Below are 26,795 nucleotides of genomic sequence, written 5' to 3'. Positions count from 1 at the left end.
ACCGTTAAAAGAGACGCGAATACACATGAATTAGGGACGTTTAATCACCAAAACAAGTGAGTATACCGAGTGTATGATCCTCAGAAGTCGTAATACCCAAACAGCTCGTGTAAAAAAGTAGGCATACCGAGTATACGTGAGTATAGCAAGGACTACACCACTGTACTACGCTAATTTGAATATAAGGTCTGAAATCACATGTAAATATGACCTGAAAACAACATTAGCATTATTTAACTGACTGTGAACACTGTTGTACTTTGATATTCATTGGCTGCTAATATGATTTCACTCTTAAGAATTTGCAAATAATACTTTCCTAAAATGATATTATTATGGAGAAAATATGAATGAGCGAATATAAAACCAACTTTACCTCAATCATTACTTTTAAATGATCAGATCCCTTTTGGTACGCCTGTAAAAAAGTTTCCTTCACAGGGTGGCAGGGCGCACCCTTATTGATAGGATGAGGAGCTCCGTCATTTGGGAGGAGCTGGGAGTAGAGCCGCTGCTCCTCCACATCGAGAGAAGTCAGCTGAGGTGGCTCAGGCATCTGTTTCGGATGGCTCCTGGACACCTACCTAGGGAGCTGTCCCAGGCATGTCCTACCGGGAGGAGGCCTCGGGGAAGAACCAGGACACGCTTGAGGGACCATGTCTCTCGGCTGGGCTGGGAATTCCTCAGGGTCCCCCCGGAGGAGCTGGAGGAAGTGTCTGGGGAAAAGGAGGTCTGGGGTTCTTTCCTGAGATTGCTGCCCCCGCGACCCGGCCCCGGATAAGCGGTAGAAAATGAAGGATTGAATGAATGATCAGTTTTTTGGTGGCCAAAACCCAGAAAGATGTTTTAGCGCTCCTTATAATCATAATAATGGAAGTTGTGTTAGTTTGTGAAGACTGCTTCTCACTCAGGGCTGTTTATGCTAATGAGGGAGAGATAGTGGGCGGGGCTTTCCCCTCTGATATCATGTACAAAGGGGGAATGTCAATCAAAGTGTTTCTGCAGACTGCTTTTATCAAGTCTGATTAGAAACAATTACAATTAGAAGAGTAAAGTTCATAGACAGACGTTCTAGTGTCTTGAGAAAGCCTCGTCTGAAAGTTTGAATTCATTTTAAAGTTGAGATAATTAAAGTAGTTTGAAACAGTCGGCATAGATGGAGAAGTACATATATATTAGCATGTTTTTTAGTATGAACTGGCATGTTTCCTGCTAAGGCATTTCTAGGGTGTTCTGAGTGCTTCTAAGGTGTTGCTAGGTAGTTGCTATGGTGTTTTTAGTGGTTGCTAGGCGGTTGCTAGAGTGTTTTGACTGGTTGTTAAGGTGTTGCTAGGCGGTTGCTTTGGTGTTTTAAGTGGTTGCTTAGTGGTTGCTAAGGCATAGCTTGGTGGTTGCTAAGAAGTTTGAAATAGTCGGCATAGATGGAGAAGTACATTTATATTAGCATGTTTCTATGAACTGGCATGTTTCTTGCTAAGGCGTTTCTAGGGTGTTCGGAGTGCTTCTAAGGTGTTGTAAGGTGGTTGCTAAGGTGTTCTGAGTGGTTGTTAGGAGGTTGCTAAGGCATAGCTTGGTGGTAGATAAGGCATCGCTAGGGTGTTCTGAGTGCTTGCTAAGTGGTTGCTAGGGTGTTCTTAGTGGCGCTAAGCAGTTGTTAAGGCATTGCTAGGTGTTGCTAGGCAGTTGCTACAGTGTTCTAGGTCATTGTTAAGGTGTTGGAAGGTGGTTGCTAAGGTGTTCTGATTGGTTGATAAGGTGTTGCTAGGCAGTTGTCAATGTGTTCTGAGTGGTTGCTAAGTTCTAAGATGAATTAGCATTATGCTGACATGTTTTTAGCATAAATTAGCATGTTGTTGGCATGATTTTAGTATGAATTAGCATGCTGTTAACATGTTTCCGGTATGAATTAGCATGTTAGCATAAATGTAGTATGAATTAGCATGTTTGCTAGTATGATTAGTTTGTAGTATGGATTAGCATATTGCTAGTATGTCTAATGTAAAGTCAGTGGCAGTTTTTTACAATAAGTGTCTTTGGGACAGTTGCTAGGGTGCTGTAAGTGGCTGCTGGGGCATGACTAGTAATTTGAAAGGTCAACAGTGATTGGCAATGTGGTTAAATGAGCTCAACCTGAAGGCTGTATGACAGTCTGGAGGAAAGTTATAAGGTCAAAGTTTGGTCCAATGTTAAGTCAATGGGACTTTTCCGAATTTTCCATAAGTTGCATCAGTTGGAAAAGATATAGCAACCCGAGTCAGAGCAGTTTGGAGGTCTGGAGTTAGTTTGGTGGTTGTAGCATGAATGGTCTAGGAGGAGATGCATATAGAAATTAGTCTCTGAAGAAGAACTCTATGTAGTATAACAGTATGTTGGCTTTCTCAAGGCACCATAATAATACATTTTTACAATTAGAGGCTGGTTATATTCACACACTGCTTATAAAAGTGATTTTTGCATAACAGCTCTTTAAAGTTGTATTATTACATCAAAAACAATGCACACGGTCAAACCACACAAGCTCTGTTAAATTTTTTTATTGCAAAAGCAGAGTATGCGACAGAAGCTTTTGTTCACTATTTTTACTCCGCGTCAAGAAGACCTCTGGAATTTTATAGAAACCGATATGTAACATTTGAGTAGCAATTACAGGATAAAACACTGAATTCTAAGTAATAAAAACACTATAAATGTATAAAAAAAACAACAAACATTCAAGGAATTTCCAAGTCGTAACAAACAGCATACTGAAATCAAGACATCCTTCATTTTACAGGCACTTGAATTTTTCACTCATTGTCAACATCAATTATTAAAGAAACAATCCACCTTTTCCAAAAATAGCTTATTTTGCAATTAACCTAGAGTTTAATAGTAGAATTTTCACAATTTTTTAACCCATTCAACCGATCTTTGGGTCTGGCAGGAGCCCTTTTAGCTTAGCATCATTCATTGAATCGGATTAGACCATTAGCATCTCACTCAAAAATAACCAAAGAGCTCTCAGTTATACACGTGAGTTTCACCATTTTTTAAATCGATTTAACCAATCTCCAGGTTTTGCAGGAGCACTTTTAGCTTAGCTTAGCATAGATCATTGAAAAGGATTAGACCGTTAGCATCTTGCTTAAAAATGACCAAAGAGCTCTTCTAGAGTTATACACATGAGTTTCACCATTTATTTAATTGATTCAGCCGATCTCCAGGTCTGGCAGGAGCACTTTTAGCTTAGCTTAGCATAGATTATTGAATTGGATTAGACCATTAGCATTTCGTAAAAAAATTACCAGAGTTTTTAAAATCTTCCTATTTAAAGCTTGACTTTTCTCTCAGAAATGTCTCCATGACTGCAAGGCACATTGATTTACATTTACAGAAGTTATTTTCTAATTTCATGCTGCTTAAGTTATGCTACCGCAGCTAAGTTACTTGATTATTACGCCAGAATGGGAATATAGTTGCTAGCCATATTCAGCCTAGAAAATATCCACTTTTATTCTCTGTCAGTCTTAGTACATGATGTAACTACAGAAGAATCAAGCTTTAAATAGTAAAAAGAATAAATAAATAATAAAACTCTGGCTTATTTGAGTGAGATGCTAACGGTCTAATCCGATTCAATGATTTATGCTAAGCTAAGCTAAAAGTGGAGATTGGTGGAATGGATTTAGAAAAGATAAAACTCCCCTATTTAACTCTAGATTAGTTGTAAAATAAAGCTATTTCCCAACAGAAAAGTCTAGTGTTCCTTTAACGCTTTCTCAATAGCCGTTTCTATGAGTACTTCTGAATTATATATATATAAAAAGGCATAAACATCATACAAAAGTCATATAAACAGTACCTTTCTGTACATTGAACAAACAGGACCTTTTAAATAAATTAAGAGGCTCCCGAGACAATCCTTCTACTATATAAAACTTGTCAGTGCACAGTTTGATTATTACAAACGCACTTTAGGTCACCACATTTCTTCCTCCAGACATGATACACAGCAAATGATGCTTTTCGGACTTAGAGTTTTAGTCCTGTATCTAGTCCAAATATCCCAAAATTCTTAAATCAAGAAGCCTTTTCTATATAAGCCAGAAATATAGTCTTGTTTTCAGAACGAATCCAAATGTTTCATTAAAACAAGCTTAATAACCTGCCAGTGAGGGAAGCAGAATAATCTCACTCTTGTTTTGGAATAATATTATCTGTCTTCCCTCATTGGCAGATTATTTAGCTTGTTTTAACCTAAAGACTCACTTCATTTTGACTCATTTCAGAATAAACAAAACTAATATTTTCTGCTTGTCTAAAAATGCTTCTTGATTTAAAAAAGTTAAGATACTTGGACTAGAAACAAGATAACTAGGTCAGAAAAGCATTTGTTTGCAGTGTAGGGCTGCTTTTTTGTTCAAGAACCGAATGTTTGAGGAACCGATACGTACTATAAAAGGAGGATATGGTCATAAAATAATCAAATCAAGTCATTTTTTGCATTCTTTCTGGAATCTGAAGGTTTAGGGTGGCGTTTTCTCCTGAAATGATGGCTTGCGGATGCTGTGAGTGTGTCAGACTTTGCTCTCGGAGGGCAGATCGCTGAGAGCGCTGCAGATTTCGCTGAAGGACAGTCGGTCTTTAGGACTGGCGGCCCAGCAGCGAACCATCAGCTTGAAGACTCGAGACGGACAGCCCTGTGGAGGACACAGCTTCAGCTTCCCATCCTGCAGAGCTGCACGCACACACACACAGTCAAAATCAACCAAAACACAAGACATTTTACCTGATCAAGATACAGTGCTCTGAAGATTATCTTCCAGCCAATCAGAATCAAGAATTTCAACAGGATGCAGTTCAATCCTTACAAGTAATTATTGAATTAGAGCACTCTATAGTTCAATTCTTATTAGTAAACATTGAATTAGAGCACTCTATAGTTCAATTCTTACTAGTAAACATTGAATTAGAGCACTCTATAGTTCAATTCTTACTAGTAAACATTGAATTAGAGCACTCTATAGTTCAATTCTTACTAGTAAACATTGAATTAGAGCACCGTATAGTTCAATTCTTACTAGTAAACATTGAATTAGAGCACCGTATAGTTCAATTCTTACTAGTAAACATTGAATTAGAGCAATCTATAGTTCAATTTTTACTAGTAAACATTAAATAAGAGCTCTCTATAGTTCAATTCTTACTAGTAAACATTGAATTAAAGCACTCTATAGTTCAATTCTTATTAGTAAACATTGAATTAGAGCACTCTATAGTTCAATTCTTATTAGTAAACATTCAATTAGAGCACTATCATTCAATTCTTACTAGAAAACATTGAATTAGAGCAATCTATAGTTCAATTCTTACTAGTAAACAAAATTAAAGCACTGTATCTTTCAATTCTTACTAGTAAACATTGAATTAGAGCACTCTATCATTCAATTCTTACTAGTAAACATTGAATTAGAGCACTCTATAGTTCAATTTTTATTAGTAAACATTGAATTAGAGCACTCTATAGTTCAATTCTCATTAGTAAACATTGAATATTGAATTAGAGCACTCTATAGTTCAATTCTTATTAGTAAACATTCAATTAGAGCACTACCATTCAATTCTTACTTGTAAACATTGAATTAAAGCAATCTACAGTTCAATTCTTACTAGTAAACATTGAATTAGAGCACTCTATCATTCAATTCTTACTAGTAAACATTGAATTAGAGCACTCTATAGTTCAATTCTTATTAGTAAACATTCAATTAGAGCACTCTATCATTCAATTCTTACTAGTAAACATTGAATTAGAGCACTCTATCGTTCAATTCTTACTAGTAAACATAAAATTAGAGCTCTCTATAGTTCAATTCTTACTAATAAACATTGAATTAAAGCACTCCATAGTTCAATTCTTATTAGTAAACATTGAATTAGAGCACTCTATCATTCAATTCTTATTAGTAAACATTGAATTAGAGCACTCTATAGTTCAATTCTTACTAGTAAACATTGAATTAGAGCACTCTATAGTTCAATTCTTATTAGTAAACATTGAATTAGAGCACTCTATCATTGAATTCTTATTAGTAAACATTGAATTAAAGCTCTCTATAGTTCAATTCTTATCAGTAAACATTGAATTAGAGCACTCTATCATTCAATTCTTATTTGTAAACATTGAATTAGAGCACTCTATCATTCAATTCTTATTAGTAAACATTTAATTAGAGCACTCTATAGTTCAATTCTTACTAGTAAACATTGAATTAGAGCACTCTATAGTTCAATTCTTATTAGTAAACATTGATATAAAGCACTCTATAGTTAAATTCTTACTAGTAAACATTGAATTAGAGCACTCTATAGTTCAATTCTTACTAGTAAACATTGAATTAGAGCACCGTATAGTTCAATTCTTACTAGTAAACATTAAATTAGAGCACTCTATAGTTCAATTCTTATTAGTAAACATTGAATTAGAGCACTCTATAGTTCAATTCTTATTAGTAAACATTGAATTAGAGCACTCTATAGTTCAATTCTTACTAGCAAACATTGATTTAGAGCACTATAGTTCAATTCTTATTAGTAAACATTGAATTAGAGCACTATCATTCAATTCTTACTCGTAAACATTGAATTAGAGCACTCTATAGTTCAATTCTTACTAGTAAACATTGAATTAGAACACTATAGTTCAATTATTATTAGTAAACATTCAATTAGAGCGCTCTATAGTTCAATTCTTACTAGTAAACATAAAATTAGAGCACTCTATAGTTCAGTTCTTAGTAGCAAACATACAATTAGAGCACTATAGTTCAATTCTTACTAGTAAACATTGAATTAGAGCACTCTATAGTTCAATTCTTATTAGTAAACATTGAATTAGAGCACTCTATCATTGAATTCTTATTAGTAAACATTGAATTAAAGCTCTCTATAGTTCAATTCTTATCAGTAAACATTGAATTAGAGCACTCTATCATTCAATTCTTATTTGTAAACATTGAATTAGAGCACTCTATCATTCAATTCTTATTAGTAAACATTTAATTAGAGCACTCTATAGTTCAATTCTTACTAGTAAACATTGAATTAGAGCACTCTATAGTTCAATTCTTATTAGTAAACATTGATATAAAGCACTCTATAGTTAAATTCTTACTAGTAAACATTGAATTAGAGCACTCTATAGTTCAATTCTTACTAGTAAACATTGAATTAGAGCACCGTATAGTTCAATTCTTACTAGTAAACATTAAATTAGAGCACTCTATAGTTCAATTCTTATTAGTAAACATTGAATTAGAGCACTCTATAGTTCAATTCTTATTAGTAAACATTGAATTAGAGCACTCTATAGTTCAATTCTTACTAGCAAACATTGATTTAGAGCACTATAGTTCAATTCTTATTAGTAAACATTGAATTAGAGCACTATCATTCAATTCTTACTCGTAAACATTGAATTAGAGCACTCTATAGTTCAATTCTTACTAGTAAACATTGAATTAGAACACTATAGTTCAATTATTATTAGTAAACATTCAATTAGAGCGCTCTATAGTTCAATTCTTACTAGTAAACATAAAATTAGAGCACTCTATAGTTCAGTTCTTAGTAGCAAACATACAATTAGAGCACTATAGTTCAATTCTTACTAGTACATATAAAATTAGTGCACTCTATATTTCATTTATTACTAATAAACAATTAGAGCACTCTATAATTAAATTTTTACAAGTAAAGATTCAATTATACGATTATACTGTATGCTGTCATGGCTTTGCAATCAAAAAATGTGATTTTAATGGTAGTCAGTAGGCAAAAAACAGCCCCGAACATATCGTAGTAAATTTAACCCATACACAAGGGTTAAGCTCAGAATTATTAGCCACCTTAAGAAATGATTATTTTTTTAATAACTCAGCATGTCTGAATCCTCTTTCTCACCTTCCAGCACTTTATCGTCAGTAAGGTCAGCGTAGGGCATTTCCCCGAAACTGAAGACCTCCCACATGAGCACAGCGAATGACCACACATCTGTCTTGGTGGAGAAATCGTCCTCGAAGACGGCTTCAGACGGCAGCCAGCGCAGAGGGATGTAGGACTGCCGGTAATGGTAATACTCGCTGTGTGGAAACACAACAAACACAGAGTCACCACCAGGGGGAAGCAGAGAGAGAGTGTGAGGGTTTACCATGTATTCCTCATGTTGTGGGGACCAACAAGTACAGCAATACTAATATATTTTGACCTCATGAGTACATTTTTTGGTCCCCATGATGAAAACAGCTGTGGGATCTATGGGAAGTCCCCTTATAAACCAGTATGACAGTTAAAAAAAAGCATATTCATCAACAATCTTTTAAAAAACTTTTTAAAAATAATAATAAAATAATTGTGTTATTAATAATAAATTATTGTAATAATAAATGGTATTTTGGTTTTCCTCATTTTAATATCTTTTAAATTGAAATGACTTTAGGCCAGTTTATACTTCTGTGCCGAGTGGTCGCTGTAGGTCAGAGATAGCCTTCCCATATACCCTTCATCACACCCTGATGCACATCTCCCAAAAAATGTTACTACATGAGTTGGTATCTGTGACGAGTGTGGGCGGAGCCAAAAGCCATGGGCGGCAGAGCAAGGCTGGTGGCTCGAAAGTTTAAAGGGTCACGAAACACCAAAACACATTTTTTGGGATGTTGACAGTCATATATGTGTCCCACGCTGCTAAAAACACTATTAGTACACATATATTTCACAAAAAAAGTGAAAACTGGTTGTTTTTGCGTTATTTTGGGCAAATTTGTTCTTCCGTTTTTGAAATTTTGAAGCTGCGTCACGGCCATGAGATCTTTGTGTAAATTCCAGCGTGGAGAATGGTAGTCTGTACCGGTGGATACAACGTTACGTCATTGCGTTTTCATCATTAATTCAAGAGAACAACTTGGTTCTGATGGATTCTGCCTTACAATCCATCCCAGCATGGATCAACATTTATCCTTTTCTCATGACTTTATTATTATGATTATTTGAATAACGAATAAAGTTACCGCATTGCTTAATAAAAGAATGTTCAGAGCGTTTGTCTGTCTCTTTGTAACTCGAGTGGAAATGAAGGACAACCGTTTTCCTTTTTGTATTCCTGTGGGGGAGGGGGGGATGGGGGGGTTGTAGGATGGGGGAAGTGTTGAGTCCTGCTCTGGATGAATACTTTGAGGAGTCAAATGTATAAAAACTGTTTATGCGTGTGTGTGTGTATATTCAGCAGGAGGCTGAGAGCAGTGGGCGTGAAGTGAATGTTAAAGAGCAACACCTGCGCCACACACAGCTCCAGAAAGATCAGAAGAGGAGTGACGACAGTGATGGGCAGGACACCAGCGGGACATTGAAGTTGCTCTGCACTAGTAAAGGAGCAGCGACAGCCAGTGAAACTGATCTGGCGGCTCATTAGCTGATGGAAACGGCAAATTTCCAATAGGTTGCTTGCGATCATGTGGTGCTGGTGACGTGCGAAATTCAGACGCAGGGCAGGAAGTAAAAAGCTGAATGGGGGACATAGAGGAAAGTCTGTATTTTTGTGATTTATACCATATTTCAGGAGATATAAATAGAAAATAAGCACATATGTTGGGCATGATCCTTATATCATGAAGACGGCTGAGTTTCCTGCTGAACTATGCGTTCCTACTGAATACATCATCGAGGCAGTAGAAATTATATGAGCTATTACATGGAAATATATTATAGTAAATGCTATAGTGTTTACTTGAATTAAACTGTCGTAGTAATTATATTGTTGCTGTGGTTATAAACAAATGATCTAATAGGCTACAGTTTTCTACACTATACACCACCACAATTCACCAGTTTACACATTACAGTATTATTAGTTTATCAGTTTACTATAGTACAGTATTCTGTAGCACAAGAACCACAAGAACACCTGTTTAGTTTTGCTCGCAATATTAGCAGATTTCTTTTTAGTTCAGTCGACTCACCGCCAACATTCAACTCAGCTGCACATCTCGACGTTAGGGTTGTTTATTCTGATTTTTAAATGAACGATTTGTCAATTGCGCAGCCCTAATTCAAGCAATAACCTCAAACTTGAAAAATGTCCTGGTACTTTTCTATTACTTTCGCCACTGATCCTTCTGGCGCTCCTCTCCACAACACCGGACTCACTTATTTCCACAGCAGTGTTGTTGTTTATTTTAGTGAAGTTGTACCTGCTGTAGACGTCTTTGCTGAGGCCCAGAGAAGACACTTTGATCTGTCGTTTGGAGGAGATGAGGCAGTTGCGGGCAGCCAGGTCTTTGTGGACGAATCGCTGGTTGGAGAGATGCTCCATCGCTCGAGCAACTTGCAGACACACGGACACCTGCCCGAAGAGACACAGCAGAGTGGGGTGAGGCCTGTGTGTGTGTGTGTGTGTGTGTGTGTGTGTGTGACATTTCAGGATGCAAATGTGTATTATGGTTGGAGTTAGAGCTAGGGTTAGGCCATAGTCACTATAATTAACCTGATATACAAGTGTTTGTGACATATCAGGACCCAAATGTTTATCATAGTTGGGGTTAGGGCTATGGTTAGGCCTTATATAATATCATTAATCTTATCTAAAAGTGTTTGTGACATATCAAGACACAAATGTTTATTATAGTTAGGATTAGGGCTATGGTTAGGCCATTGACACTATCATTAACCTGATATAAAAGTGTTTGTGACATGTCAGGACACAAATGTATATTAAGGTTGGGGTTAGGGCTATGGATAGGCCATAGATAATATTATTAACCTGATATAAAAGTGTTTGTGACATATCAGGACACAAATGTGTATTATAGTTGGGGTTAGGGCTATGGTTAGGCCATATATAATATCATTAACCTTATCTAAAAGTGTTTGTGACATATCAGGACGCAAATGGTTATCATAGTTGGGGTTAGGGCTATGTTTAGGCCATTGACACTATCATTAACCTGATATAAAAGTGTTTGTGACATGTCAGGACACAAATGTATATTAAGGTTGGGGTTAGGGCTATGGATAGGCCATAGATTATATCATTAACCTGATATAAAAGTGGTTGTTACATGTCAGGACACAAATGTATATTAAGGTTGGGGTTAGGGCTATGGATAGGCCATAGATAATATCATTAACCTGATATAAAAGTCTTTGTGACATATCAGGACACAAATGTGTATTATAGTTGGGGTTAGGGCTATGGTTAGGGCATATATAATATCATTAACCTTATATAAAAGTGTTTGTGACATATCAGGACGCAAAGGTTTATCATAGTTGGGGTTACGGCTATGGTTAGGCCATTGACACTATCATTAACCTGATATAAAAGTGTTTGTGACATGTCAGGACACAAATGTGTATTATGGTTGGGGTTAGGGCTATGGTTAGGCCATAGATAATATCCTTAACCTTATTTAAATGTGTTTAGGACATATCAGAACACAAATGTATATCATGGTTAGGGTTAGGGCTAAGGTTAGGCCATAGATAATATCATTAACCTTATCTGAAAGTGTTTGTGACCTATCAGGACACAAATGTGTATTATGGTTGGAGTTAGGGCTAGGGTTAGGCCATAGATTATATCATTAACCTGATATAAAAGTGGTTGTTACATATCAGGACACAAATGTGCATTATTGTTGGTGTTAGGGCTATGGTTAGGCCATAGACACCATCATTAACTTTATATAAATGTGTTTGTGACATATCAGGATGCAAACTTTTATAAAGACATGTATATTGCAGGCGTTTCATAAAAAGCTTATAAATCATACAGAATGAGGTTTTTTTTCAGAAGAAGTAAAACTGCACACTGTTTCCTGTTATTAGTAGGTCAATAGAAATTATAGTTTGTACAGTATAAAATCAATGGAAACCTATGGATTATGTCACCAAAATAAAAAATAAAAAACCTGTGTGTGTGCAAGTATGTGTGCGTGTAATATTCTAATATCACCCTAACCCACCCCAATACCCTAACCTCAACCTCAAAACCTGTCAAATACAGTGTTGGCAGCATAATCTAACAGTTGGGATACAATATCAGGACACCTCCCAAATTCCCCTTCAGGGTAGATCAAGCATTAATTAGGGAGATCAACCCCCCTGTAACCCACACCATGAACTAACCTTCTGTTTGGTGCTGAGCGGCTGGACTTTGACTTTCTCATCTTTGCTCTTGGAGACTCTCAGATACTGCTTCAGATCACCCTGAAAAGCACACACAGCACAATCAAACAGTGATCAATCCTGCTCAAAACATGATATTTCAATCAACACTCCAAAATCAAAGCCACAAGAGGACAATCATTGCTGTGGTTTTATTCAGACATTCTATGAAGAAGACAAAAAGCCTGTTTACGGCTGGTCACTGCATGTGTTTTTCTGATGGGACAGCGCTCTGATCGTGATATTGTTAAATTTAGATATAAAAATCAACTGCTCAAAGCCTTTCAGGAGGTGTTCTGGGAAGCATTAAAGATGAAACTGAACAGGTCTAAATGCATCTGCTTGTTGAAACCATATATGTACATTTTACTCGACCCAAAATAAACAATAAATGTGAGTGCACATGTGTTGTGGGCTATATATGACCGTCAGATATACAAGCACAAATGCATATGCAACAGAAGACCACAGGTGATGATTTGAAATGCTGGTTTTGTATTATTTATTCATTTATTTTTGTTTTGCTTCGCTTTTGAGTGTGAAACTGTAGACTATCTCTGTCTGAAGAAAGGATTAATAGGAAAATATAGCACTTCATTCATTTACACACATTGTTTTGTTTTTGAGGACAGTAGGTTATACACAAACCCATTTAAACCCTTTACAGTTTTGAATGTTTTGCATGCATCTACGTCAAAAATAGATGTCTCATAATGAAATAATCACAGTGCCTGCCTAAAATCCTTTGTGTACAATATAATTTGAATGCTAAATAAGAGATATAGCTTCTGATTCCGTAAATAATAATATTAATTCAATAAAATGCTGTGTATCTGACGCTTCAGTTGATGTAACCTAATTAAATTTGCATGCAGTGCAGGATTTAAAGATCGAAATCACATCCGCTTAACAGAGATGCATTTGTGGTCAAGCGTAAATGGAAATGTTTACACAAAAAAAGATAACTATTTGCTCAGAAAATCAAAGTGCATGAGGTCAGAATATTTATTCAATTTATACAAAAGAGGTGCGAAAAAACCTGCATCGAATTATAGTGAAAGTCAATGGGGCAAAATCAGTCCCCAACATATTGAAAGGGAAGTCAATCTGCCCAGAGTGTATTGCTGGGGTTTTGATCAATTGTTTATAGCATTTTCCCAAAATATGTGTCAAAATACAATTTGTCATCAAAAATCACTCCATTTGCTGAAACACAGAGAAAACTGTGCCCAAATTAAGCCTTAAAATCAGCCCAGAGTGGATGTACACATCCCCAACAGCACACAAGGGTTTGGAAAGAAATGCAAATGTAGGTTTTCAACCATATTTCACCCCTACAACACAATATTTCGGTGACTTTAAGACCCAGCGCATACTCTGGAAAGCAAAAACATGTATCGAATTATAATGGAAGTCAATGGGGCAAAAACCGCAACCAACATATCGAATGGGGAGTCAATTTAACCAGAGTGTATGGCTGAGTTTTTCAAAGCATTTTCCCAAAATATGAGTCAAAATAGGATTTGTCACCAAAAATTATTCCTCTTTCTGAAACACAGAGAAAGCTGTGGCTAAATGAAGACTCAAAATCAGCCCAGAGTGGATAAAAACGACCTAACAGTGCATAAAGGTTTGGAAAGAAATCCAAATGTAGGTTTTCAGCCCTATTTCAGCCCGATTAAACAGACAGACCCTGTCGGACAGACCACAAATTAATTTAAACCCTTTACAGTTTTAAATGCTTTGCATGTATCTACAACAAAAATAGATGTTTCGTAATCGAGTAATCATGGAGCCTGCCTAAAATCCTTTGCATATAAGGCTATTAGAATGCTAAATAAGAGACAGCTTCTGATTCTCTAAATAATTATATTAATTCAATAAAATGCAGTGTATCTGATGCTTTAGTCGATGTAACCTAATAAAATTTGCATATATTGGGCGTGATTTAAAGATCCGTTTAGCAGAGTTGCAATTATGTGCTCAAGTGTAAATGGAAATGTTTTCACAAATCAAAAAAAAAAACTGAAAGTGCATGAAGTTACCAGCTTTTTTCAGGATATTTGTTGAATTTATACAAAAGAGACATGTTCAGATACAAAAACCTGCATCGAATTATAATAGAAGTCATTGGGGCAAAAACACTAGTCCATTTGCGAACACACAGAGAAAGTTGTTGCCAAATTAAGCCTCAAAATCAGCTCAGAGTGGATGAAAACGACCCAACAGCAGAAAGAAATATAATAAGCCATATTTCAGCCCTATTAAAACAGACAGAGACATAAAAACAGACAGACCATGTCGGTGTACTCCATGATCATGTAGTGCGGCTCCACTTCTCTGCAGATTCCCAGCAGACGAGCGACGTTACTGTGGCTGAGTTTGGCAAACATGTCGCATTCTCGCCGGAAGTCCATCTGCATCTGTTCATCGCGCGTCTGCAGACTCTTGACCAGCACCACCATCTCCTCCTCATCCTCAGCGGCCTTCGCTTTGGCCAGCAGCACTTCTCCAAACTCTCCTTTACCTGCAGCAGCACAAACAGCGCACGTGATGGCTCTCCTTTTAATACAGCGGACTAAAAACAACGGTAACACTTTAAAATGGGGTTGTAACAGTTAATGTATCAAAATGAGCATCGCTAGTATGAAGCAGAGAGGTTGGTGTGGAACAGATGCTGGTACTGTCGATGTAGATGTAATGATTCGTCATGTGAACAAGCGAAACCCCAAAGAACGAATCCTAAAAATCACAACGCCAGTTAGAGATCTAATTATAAAAAAATAGTTAAGCTATGCTAATTCCAACTGTAAGCCAAAATTTAAGACCTCTCGTAAGCAAACATCACATTTTTTTTTGAAGAGTTATTATGCCCTTAAGTTGTGGAGCCCTGGTTCATCTCCGTACCTAGTGTGGTGATGGTGTGCAGGTTGCTTCGAGGGAATTGGAGCTTGGATTCGTGACTGCTGTGGCGTTTGTTGTTCCCCGCGGCAGCCATGTTGGTAAGGGCAACCTCCTCCTGGATCTCTGCAGTGGTGTGGCCATTTTGTTGAACTTCCCCTATTGGTTGATCAGAGTACTGCATCAGAGAACTGAATCCATCTATTTATCTACACATAAATGTATGCTGATGAATGCTCACCGTTGAGGCACTCCACCTCTCGCTCGTCTCCGTCCTGCCCCTTCTGGAGCCTCTTGGCGTTGCGTCTCTGCTTGCAGTAAAACATGAGGCCCAGAACGATGATGATGTAAGCGACGGCCGCTCCCACCGACAGGCCGATGGTCTGGATCATTTTATAAGGGGTCTTTTCATCGTCTGATAAAGAGTGCTGCACTGGTTTTTCTGTAGACATATACAAAAGGCATACATTAGAGGTGCTGCAAGACTTTTCTAAAGCATAAACGGTGCAGGTATTATGTAAACGTGCTTAGTGAACACTGAATAACAATGCTAAAGTTAGTAATTCTGCTTTAAGAATGTGTGTGGGGAATGTCTGTCTTTGTTTTGGTCTCTATAACCAGCCCACTGCCAGTTTAACAAATTATATTTCCAGTACTCCGGGTTGCCAGTTGATGGAAGACAGCGTAAAAATAGCATATGCTTGCAGATATTAAAGAAACATGCTAAGTAAAGACTGAAAAGCAATGCTGAAGTCACTTATTCTGCTTTGAAAACGTGTGTGAGGAATGTCTGTCTTTGTTTTGGTCTCTACAACCAGCCCACTGCCAGTTTAATCAAATATATTTCCAGCACTCCGGGTTGCCAGTTGATGGAAAACAGCGTATTATAGCATTATAACAGCATTACAAAAATCCACATGAGGTGGTTTTTAATTGGCAAACAATACAATTATAAACATTATCTGAGCAGTTTACAGTGTAATGCTGGGTTCAGCACCACGTCACCCGCTCTAGTTTACTCATGGGATGTTTTTCACCTCAAGCTAACTTTTCACTCGAGTTGAATTAACTGAATTTGCGTGGAAGTGACAATTGGGGTGAATTAGCATCAATCATGTAGCACGTTTTGCACATTTGCATTGACTTCCTATGTAATCCACTCATGTAAATACACATTCAGCTTGCTCTGTTGTCTTCAATCTGGCAACCTGCATGTGTGTCAGTCTAAAGAGGAGGGGCCAGGTGAACAAAAAAACCCTCTCCAATATTTTGAATTTAGTTAAACTGGGCGAATCACCCCATATACCCCCCCTCCCCAAAACCATCTAGCTATAGAAAAAGGACGATTAAACATGTACATTCTAAAAAAAAAAAAAAAAAAAAAAAAAAAAAAAATATATATATATATATATATATATATATATATATATATATATATATATATATATATATATATATATATATATATATATATATATATATATATATATATATATATATATATATATATATATATAGACAAAACCATATTATTAAAAATACCTATATTTTTTATAAATAAAATGATTATTAATATTCTACAATTATTATTCTGTATAAATAACAGAAAACAATCCTAAATGTAACTGGAAAACAACATAAAGACAAAACTGGAGTGATATGCTAAGATCACAAGAAATATTGTGTATGAATATTATGACAATTCTATAGAATACAGTATATATATGTATATGTATATATATATTTATGGAATTATCTGTTCATCTTAGACCAACTCTTAGGCTGAGAATTAATGTTATTAAGTCTTACCTCCCTGACTCTATCCCTCCTTCATAGCCATGCTTAGTCAAAATAAGAGCATCATTATATTAGATTCAATTTAGTCAACATGCAAAACTCGCTGCGTATCAACACCTCGTGCCATAAAAGAAACAGAAAAGGTCTTTAACGTTACTCTAGTTTCACAGCACATAAGCGGCACAAATTATATCGGCGTGCATGTAAACAAGAGCAGGAGCAGCATGTGAGGCGCGCGGGAATGGTTTTCTGTGTGCATGTGTTGGTTTGCTTTCACCAGCGTGGTTTCGGTCGCACAAAGAGAATAACAAACTTGCGCGTGCAAAAGACGCCAAATGTGAATGGCTATTAAAGTCTTTATTCTGGGATTACCAATATAAATTAATACATTTGCATTAAGTAAATTTGTATATCTCAAAGCTTACTGGGGCACGGATGATTTTTACTGAGGCATGTTTTTTTTTTTTTGCCGTCTCCCTGCAAGATGCCACCCTGGGCGATCGCTCATATTGCCCATGCCTAAATCCGCCACTGATATGTACTTCAATGTCAATCGTACACACTGCACATTTAATGTGCAGGACCCCTTCTGATCCAGACTGAAATAGCCTCCTTATGGGAATCAAGTGACACACGGAGCATGAGCATTCAATTAGAGCTTTTACAGTCACCAAAACACAACTTCATTCATCTCTCCGTCCTCTGAAGTCCACACCGCCACTAGACTAAAGCATCTGTAACTCGACTTGATCTGGAAATTGAGTTGGTGCATTCAAGACCAGCCAAAATTAGTTTAGTAGAAAACCTCGTCCATTTGATGCTTAACTCTACCAAGCAGTACCAAACCTGATTAAAAAGTGCTCCAACGAGTAATTACATCCAAAAATAGATGCAACAAAAACTCAACAAGAGTCAAAAGAAACAGAAAAAGCAAATCAGCAAGTTTAACAGCACGCATAGCCATCACTGATTTTTTCTTTCTCTCTTAATGTCGCCACAATAGTAGGAGTTCAGCTATAAACAAACTATGCATCCGTCATTCTCGCCATCATGATTTAGAGGAACAGCTCACCCAAAAATAAAAATTCTGATATTACTGTTACACAAAATCAAGTGGTTCCAAACCAATGAGTCTCTTTTCTTCAGTTGTACACAAAAGAAGAATGTTTGAAACTGCTAACTATTGCCATCCATAGAGGGAAAACAAAAACTATGGAAGTCGATCGCTGTTTTTGTCCAACATTCTTCAAAACATCTTATAACTACATAAAAGAAAATACTTTGAAGAATGTTAGAATGTTCTTTGCCTCCACATCGTGCACTTTAAAATCATTTAATGCCCACAGAGCCATTGATTATCCCTTAAATCAACAACACGCAATCAATATTTTGTCCACAAAACATTGGCTCAGAGTACACTGTGGTCATAAAGGGATGGACATTGTCTGCAACAATACTCAGGTAGGCTGTGGCGTTGACATGATGCTCAGTTGGTACTAATGGGCCCAAAGTGGGCCAAGAAACCACCATCACCAGCCTGAGCGAATTGTAGTTTCTGTTTCAGTTTCTCAGTTTGCTGCCATCTGATTGGCTGATAAGAAATTTGTGTTAACGAGCAGTTGGACAGGTGTACCTGATAAAGTGGCCGGTGAGTGTATAGCTGCGTCTCTAATGGCACACTATACACTATGCACTTACACACTCAACAGTAGAGTATATGAATGTAGTGTCGTCCCAAATGGAGCACTAATGTTTTTGTACTAAGCGGAAGTTCAAACCGTTTCCCTGATGACGTTTGCCAAATCAGTGAAATAAATAACCAAACTACCCCAAAATACCTGCCACGAGTATAACCGCATTCACCATCGGGAGGCGCTATAATCACTCTCGTAGGAGAATTTTGCTTTCACAATCCAAAATAAATAAAGTTATCCAACATGTGTGCCCGATAGCTCCGCCCCTTTCTCTACGTAAGCAAAGCAGCGGCTGTTGAGTGCGTGAAGTGTCCATCGTTACACACTTCATTTTACCGGCTGAATGAGTGCATCATCCGGGTAATTAGAGTGCACTTATTATTTTTAGAGTTCTCGGTGTGAATGCATTACTTACACTATTTACACTACAAAATGTCTTAGAATAGTGCATAAGTATGGGATTTGGAACGCAGCTTATATCTGAGCTTTTAATCCATTTTTATTGGCGCTTTTATATGATTTAAGATGTTTTTCGATGGTCTATGCCAGGGGTCTCAAACTGCCGGCTAGCGGGCCATTTGGCTTGTCTTACGATATCTGATAAACTTTTGGTTAAGCAACAATTGATTAGGACATAATAATTATTATCATTATGCCTGTTATTATTCAATTGTAGTCTTTTCATAGCAATTTAAACTACCCCTTTAATATGAACAATAAGACACAAAAAGCTTTGATACTCTGGGGAAGAATGTCTGAGTGCACCAATTACATCAGGTTTCCACTTTTTTCTTGTGCTTGAATGTTAAAAAACGGCCCTCATATGAATTGTCAGTCACTTATATGACCCCCCTCCAATTTGAGTTTGAGACCCTAGGTCTACGCTGTTTGCCTTATTGTTTGGACTAATTTTTATGCATCTAAGTGTGTATTTTTTAACATTATACTTTTTACATGCATGTAAAGTGCTTTGAGAAGCTACTCTTAAAGGCGAGATGATAAATAAGGTTTGTTGTTATTATTTTTATGATGAAAGATGGACAAGAAACTACTGAGCAAATTAATAAGTTGTAAAATGTTCATGATGGTGATGGAAAAAATAAGTAAATAATTGCATTTTCCTGAAACTACTGTCACTTTTATAGCTGTGGAATCATATTGATGAATCAAAATGGCCATTAATCAGTTTTTTCCACACTCTTGGTCTTTTTATTGTTGTTTTTAATTGTGCTTTATATAAAAATGGATTTAATTAGAATTAATTTGGCTATGAATTAAACTTTAAATTGAACATTGACCTGTTGGCGATGCCAGAAGTTCTAAAATAGCCACAAATAAGGTGTGTTAAGTTCTGAGACCCTCCTTAAAGGGACAGTTCACTCAAAAAAAGAAAACTCTGCCATCATATACAGAAGTAAAAGATTGTATTTGATGGCTACAGGTCTTTAGTTCTTCAAAATAATTTCTTGTGTGTTCAACAGAAGAAAGAACAGTTATGAAACCACTTTAGGGAGAATAAACGGACTCATTTTTCATTTTTGGGTGAACTGTCCCTTTAAAAGTGGGATAGTTTCATAGATATTTACATTAGATGTCGCCTACCCTGTTGTTGTCTATTGGAAGGAATGCGTCAATGGAGCCGCCATTTTAGTACAGGGTAGCGCTCCTTTGAAATTAATGCGGGACCAAGCTGCAGTGGAGGACTGGCCATCCAGAGCTAGAGATATATACACGTATACACATATATCTATGATCGGGAGTTTTCCCGGAGGTCAGTATGCAAATATTTTTTTTTAAATTACCAAAATTATAAATTTACATCACTTTTCTACATGAATGGATCAGTGATCACACGGCCATTGCTGACAAAGAGCATGTGTTTGTGTGTATGGAAATGTACTATCCACCCTCCCTGTTTAATTTGATCTAATCCACGTCCTGAAACACAGCCCCTCTCCTGCTTTCACTTCTCATGCTAACAGAGGGAGCGATTCTTTTGTAAATGAATCTCTGTTATGAACGACTCGTTCACTTAGCCGACAGTAAGTACAAGTTTCTAACACCGCAGCATCTTGTTGTCATATTTCTTTTGCATTGTCTGCTTATTTTATTCAACAAAACTAGCAAAAGCCCTAGTGTTTAGTGTGAGTAGGTTCTGCTTTGCCTTATGGCGATGCAGTGACTGTATTATCATCAATACTTGTTTAGCACAAAAGTTCATAACATACAAAAACTAAAAAAAACGAAGAATACCTGGGAACAAGAGTTGGGGATCACCATCAGTGAAATAGAATGGGATTACATACTCAGTTTTGTAAACAGTTGTTCTATATGTGCCCGACACAGTTTAATACAATGCAAGATTTTTCACAGAGCACACTACACTAATGCCAGATTAGCCAAAATATACCTAAGTAGAAGTAATACTTGTAATAGGTGTCAACAATCTCCAGCAAAATACACATACATGTTCTGGTCACGTCCAAGATTGACAGTGTGTTCGTCTAAAATATTCGATGCTTTTGAAAGAACTAACATATCAGCCACTCCAAACCCTTTAACAGCACTATTCGGAATTCCTTTTGAGCCAAATTTGCCTTCAACAATACAGAACGTTTTGGCTTTTACCACATTATTGGCTAGGAGGCTTATTCTCCTTAAGTGGAAACAAACATCTCCACCTTCATATGACAGATGGATAAAAGACAGTTTTTGTGTGTTTAAAATTAGGTTTTCATTAAGAGGGTCTTTAAAATCGTTTTACAAAACATGAAAACCTTTGTTGAATTATATTGACACTATTAGTCCTGAAGCAGAAGAGGAATAAAGATTTTTATTATTATTATGTTTTTATTATTATTTATTTATTACTTTTGTAGTTTTTTGTTCTTGTTTATATTTTTATTTTATTAATAATTTATTTATTTATTTATTTTTTTACATTTACCATGTTATTTTATAACTACATTGTTTTTCTGATAATCATTGGTTCTTAGTTATGAAAAAGCAGAACAGTGTATTACTTATTTTTGTATGTATATTATTATATTAATAAATATATTTGGCACAAAAAAACGAAAACGAAATCTCACCAATGAAATGTTCTGCCTTTGTGCTTGGTTTTCTTTGTGTGCTCGTTACTACACCCGTACGCAGCGCTAACGTCCAGCATCTTCACGTTGGCACACTGTCTTGACTAGCGCGGTTAAATGACATTTGTCCTGGGAGCACTGTACAAATGTGGCGCACTATTGATGCATGCTCAGGGTCCGTATGCGATATCTGGTGTGTATATCAATGGGATAGTTTTACGATTTAGCACAATGAGGCTACGTTCACACTGCAAGGTTTATGATCTGATTTTTTTTTTTTTGCATAGCTGGTCACATTATTGCTTTAAATGTGGCTGATATCAGATGTATGGAAACCGGTAGATTCAAAGTAGCTCCTTTTGTGTTCAACAGAAGAAAGAAACGTAAAGATGAAGAGTGAGTAAATGATGACAGAAGTTTTGGTGTGAACTGACCCTTAAAGGACTGAATAATCCGCGAGTCCTGAAAATAATAACAGCAGCAGCGTCTGGTTTCTCAGACTCACCCACGACGTAGAGCTCCGCAGAAGTGTGCGCGATGTTGCAGCTGTTTCCCGCGATGCACGTGTAGCTGCCGGTGTCCTCCGTGCTCACGTCATGAATAACCAGAGAGCCGTTGGCCATCTTCTGGAACCTGACGCAGAAATAAAGCAGAAGATCCATGCAGAGTCAAACAACCCCATAGAGTGATGAGTTAAGATTTCACCCTGTGGTAAAACCAGTGATATTGGGTCTGTACCTGCTCTTGCCCGCCTCCAAGAACTTGTCCTTTTTCTTCCACTGGATGAAGGGTGGAGGATCTCCAGTGGCCTGACAGTGAAGTACCGCGGTGTGTCCCTGATATACCGTAGTATTCTCCGGCTTCAGCTTGAACACCACATACACTGAACAAAACACAGAAACACATCATTAAACAGAGATCTGTGTGAGGATGAAGCCTAGAGCGCACCCTTATGAACAGGGAGTCAATAATACACTGACGAAAAACTATTAAAGTGCACATGAACCGGAGGCTGCAATTTTTCGTATTGTGACGCAGAGAAACGGAATATTAAATGAGAAAGCAGTGGGCGTGGCTTGTTTGTTTTACTGCGAGCTGATTGGATGTAGGAAAGTAGGCGTTTCCTTCAGAAAGATGATGAAAAGAGTTATTACAACCTAACAGACTCATCATTTCTGTTGGTTGAGTGTGTTAGCCAATTTTGCCCTCAACTGTATCTAGCTTATTTTCAATCACGTGGTTCTTATGACGCGCGAAACTCAGATGGAGAGCAGGAAGTAAAAAACTGAATGGGAGTCTGCATTTTTTAGAGATTTATACCATATTTCAGGAGATATAAATAGAAAATAAGCACATATGTTGGGCATGATCCTTATTTTATGAAGAGGGCCGAGGTTTCCACTAAAATAAAATATATTTGCCTGTCATCAAGGCGGAAGATACCGTATAGGCTATTAAGCTACATGAAAAATACTATAGTATATAGGCTACTATAGTGTTTGGAAGCATACTATTCACCTTATTCTCCGCGTACGAGTGGGCGCAGCCATTTGAATTATTTTGGCTCGAGACTTCCGGTCTCATTCACTTCCATTCATTTTTAAACCTTAAAAACAGCTCGTTTTGCTGCTTGGTGTTGCAAACTGATATTTTCTTATTATATTATTCTACTCTGTCTGTATTGTCGTGCAAACACTTGTTTGTGGAGTAAGTAGTTTGACCGTTTTCTGCTGTTTATTATTCCTAGTCATTTCTCCCATAGGCAGCTGAATCGGACGTTCTAAAACAATCGCAAAAACGCGCGCACTTCCGCATTGAAGAATAAGGTCAATAGATAATTACTTGAATTAACTAGTAGTAATTATATTGTTGCTGTGGTACAACTGTTGTAATTATTCAACAGGCTTCAGTTTTCTACGGTTTAATTATACACCATCACAATACACCACAGTTTACACTAATGTTACAGTATTTATTAGTTTACTATAGTTCAGTATTCTGTAGCCTTCATTAACAGAGTTGTACACATTATACACTTTATTATACTATGTGCTTCAAAAATATGTTTATAATAAATTACTATAGTTTTCCCCTATGCGAATATCTTACAGACATCCCAAAATAACAGATGAAAGCATACAATAGCGTGGTCACATAGTCTACATTATTATTTATTTATGTATTATTAAATATTATTATTATTATTTATTTATGTACGGGGAAAAGTGTTCCACAATAAAACCCGTCTAGTTTTTTCGCAATGCTAGCATTTGTTTTTTGTTTTGTCGATGAACTTACCATCAACAAACATTTACCACTGCTGCGCATAAAGACCGTAACGTTACGGTTGTTTATTCTGCCGAAACGCCAGTAAAGACTTGGATTATTGCAAAACAAGTGGAGATTTAATTGCAGCGATTACATGGCAGGGTACGTTATTATATTCTCCTGGATTTAGCACAAGTGTGGTTGGGGTTGTATCTTATTTTTATATAACACATTAACATATAACACACATAGCTAGGCCTGTATATAATCTTTATTGGTGCTGTCAAACGAATTATCGTGCTCAAATAAAGTTTGTACACATGGATGTATTGAATAAATGTTTATTACATGCCTATTATTACATTCTGTTTTTTTAAACAGTTTCTTGAACTTTTCCCTTTTTATGAGCAAAAACTATAAAAGCTGTTCGGTATTTCTTATTTTAGCCCATTTAAACAATTATAAACAACATAAAAGAGACACATAGATATTCCTATGTAGAAGAATGTGAAAACAGCCATGTGAAAACAACCGCTCTTTAACACAACAGTTTCTGTTTAACAGAGAGAAGATTTTTTTCAACACATTTCTAAATATAATAGTTTTAAGAACTCATTTCTAATAACTGATTTATTTTCTCTTTGCCATGATGACAGTAAATAATATTTGACTAGATATTTTCAAGACACTTATATACAGCTTAAAGTGACATTTAAAGGCTTAACTAGGTTAATTAGGTTAACTAGGCAGGTTAGGGTAATTAGGCAAGTTATTGTACAACGATGGTATGTTCTGTAGACAGTCGAGAAAATATATAGCTTAAAGGGGCTAATAATTTTGACCTAAAAATTAAATAAAAAAAATAAATGAAACTGCTTTTATTCTAGCCGAAATAAAACAAATAAGACTTTCTCCAGAAGAAAAAATATTATCAGACATACAGTGAAAATTTCCTTGCTCTGTTAAACAATTTCGGAAATATTTAAAAAAGAAAAAACATTCAAAGGGGGGCTAATAATTCTGACTTTAACTGTATATGCCAGAAAATCTAATCTAATCTAATATATATATATATATATATATATATATATATATATATATATATATATATATATATATATATATATATATATAAAAAATATCTAATATATATATCCCTGTGTTTGCGTGGGTTTCCTCCGGGTGCTCTGGTTTCCGCCACAAGTCCAAAAACATGCGGTACAGGTGAATTGGGTAAGCTAAATTGTTGGTAGTGTATGTGTGTGAATGAGTGTGTATGGATGTTTCCCAGTGTTGGGTTGCAGCTGGAAGGGCATCCACTGCGTAAAACATACGCTGGATAAGTTGGCGGTTCATTCTGCTGTGGAGACCCCAGATTAATAAAGGGACTAAGCCGAAAAGAAAATGAATGAATGAATATATATAAATACATGTTTAAATATATATGTTTGTGCATGTAGAGGCACCACAGTTAAATTTTGCTTCGGGCACCCTTTTGGCCAGCAGCAGCTCTGATTTGTAGTATTTCATCTATAGTTAGTAAATACTGCACATATAATTTACGTGGACGTTCTTGGGATAGCTCATTGAATGATACAAAACCGAGATTGATCTGTCCTAACCATAACCCTATATGATACAGCACTGCAAATGCCTGAAATGTGGCTAGGTTTGCAGCTAAATATATCTAAATGCATGTGAAAAGTGTGTTGCTGCATCCCTATTCGCATGCCATCAATCCTAAATAGCCTTAAATTAGTATGTCCTAAACCATAGTATGTTGAAAGTATAATAAATGTTTCCGGATGGTTTATTTATCTAGCATAAAAACCATCGGAAATCTAACTGTAGCTAATATTACCCACAATGTATTGCACAGTGAACATGAACTTGATTACAACTACAAACTCAGGGGGAAAGTGTAAACAGACTACAAATATGGCGGACGCGCAAGACCAACCGTCAAGTAGAGAGGCTTCAGTAAAGTTGTTTGAATGAGTGCTATTGAATATCTAGCCAGTTAGAACATGTTTAAAATCATGTTTTCTGTGTTATATTAGATCTGCAACAACAATGTGAACAAAAATAAAGACGTGTTTGGAAATGAACTCTCTGAATGCAGAATTCTGCAAACACTGAGGAGATTTCTCTGCATGAAAGACTTGTGAATGACAGACTAACACTCTCCAATGTTGTAGGTAATTAAGTCTAGGTAATTGAGTCGACAGGTCTTGTAATTAAACAACATAATGGTCCGCTAATGAGGAAGTAGCTTCCCCCAAAGCTTGCACACTCTTCTCTTACACACTTACTTCACAAAAAAGTGTATACTTTTAGATCATAGCATAAGCATGTGAATTGGGATGCAGCATATGGGTGTGTGTGTGTTTGTACCTGCGACAGTGAGCTGCACGACGGCTCGGATCTCCCCCTGCTGGTCATTGGTGGCGAGGCAGGTGTAGTTTCCAGCATCTGCTCGGGTAACTGTGGTGAAGTGCAGTGATCCTCTCTGCTGCTCCACCCACACTGCCATATCACTGCCATCTGCACACACACACACACGCACAAACAAACAATAAGACACACTCAATACAACTGCCATCGGCAGGGGGCGCCAGAGACACACACACACTCAATAATACATAATATCACTGCCATCTGCAGGGGGCGGCTGAGACGCACATACTCTCAATATCACACACACACACACACACTGATACAGCTAGAGACGCACAGTAAATACATAGAGGACTTTTAAACAAATGTTATTGTAAGGAAAATAATTAAACCATTATGATAAACAGAGTTAAAAACTACTGTTTTTACAGTTTAAAGTCTTATT

The 26,795-nt window shown here is 36.6% G+C and overlaps 1 protein-coding gene across 1 annotated transcript in view; it reads right to left on the bottom strand.

Moving 5' to 3' along the window:
* Nucleotides 1–2,518: 2,518 nt before the first annotated feature.
* Nucleotides 2,519–26,795, bottom strand: part of ptk7a (protein tyrosine kinase 7a) — a 105,609-nt gene continuing 81,332 nt past the window's right edge. Inside the window, exons 11-20 of the mRNA XM_056447591.1 lie at nt 26,348–26,497; nt 22,424–22,568; nt 22,191–22,318; nt 15,344–15,544; nt 15,109–15,261; nt 14,499–14,728; nt 12,163–12,243; nt 10,227–10,378; nt 7,942–8,120; nt 2,519–4,717 (exon numbers count right to left, since the gene is read on the bottom strand). Coding sequence (XP_056303566.1) covers nt 4,557–4,717; nt 7,942–8,120; nt 10,227–10,378; nt 12,163–12,243; nt 14,499–14,728; nt 15,109–15,261; nt 15,344–15,544; nt 22,191–22,318; nt 22,424–22,568; nt 26,348–26,497 — 1,580 coding nt within the window. The 3' untranslated portion in view covers nt 2,519–4,556. The remainder of the gene's footprint in view (nt 4,718–7,941; nt 8,121–10,226; nt 10,379–12,162; nt 12,244–14,498; nt 14,729–15,108; nt 15,262–15,343; nt 15,545–22,190; nt 22,319–22,423; nt 22,569–26,347; nt 26,498–26,795) is intronic.

Source organism: Danio aesculapii, chromosome 22, assembly GCF_903798145.1.
Source record: "Danio aesculapii chromosome 22, fDanAes4.1, whole genome shotgun sequence".
Classification (NCBI taxonomy): domain Eukaryota; kingdom Metazoa; phylum Chordata; class Actinopteri; order Cypriniformes; family Danionidae; genus Danio; species Danio aesculapii.
The sequence above is the reverse complement of the archived record's forward strand: the minus strand, read 5'-3'. Positions and strand labels throughout refer to the sequence as shown.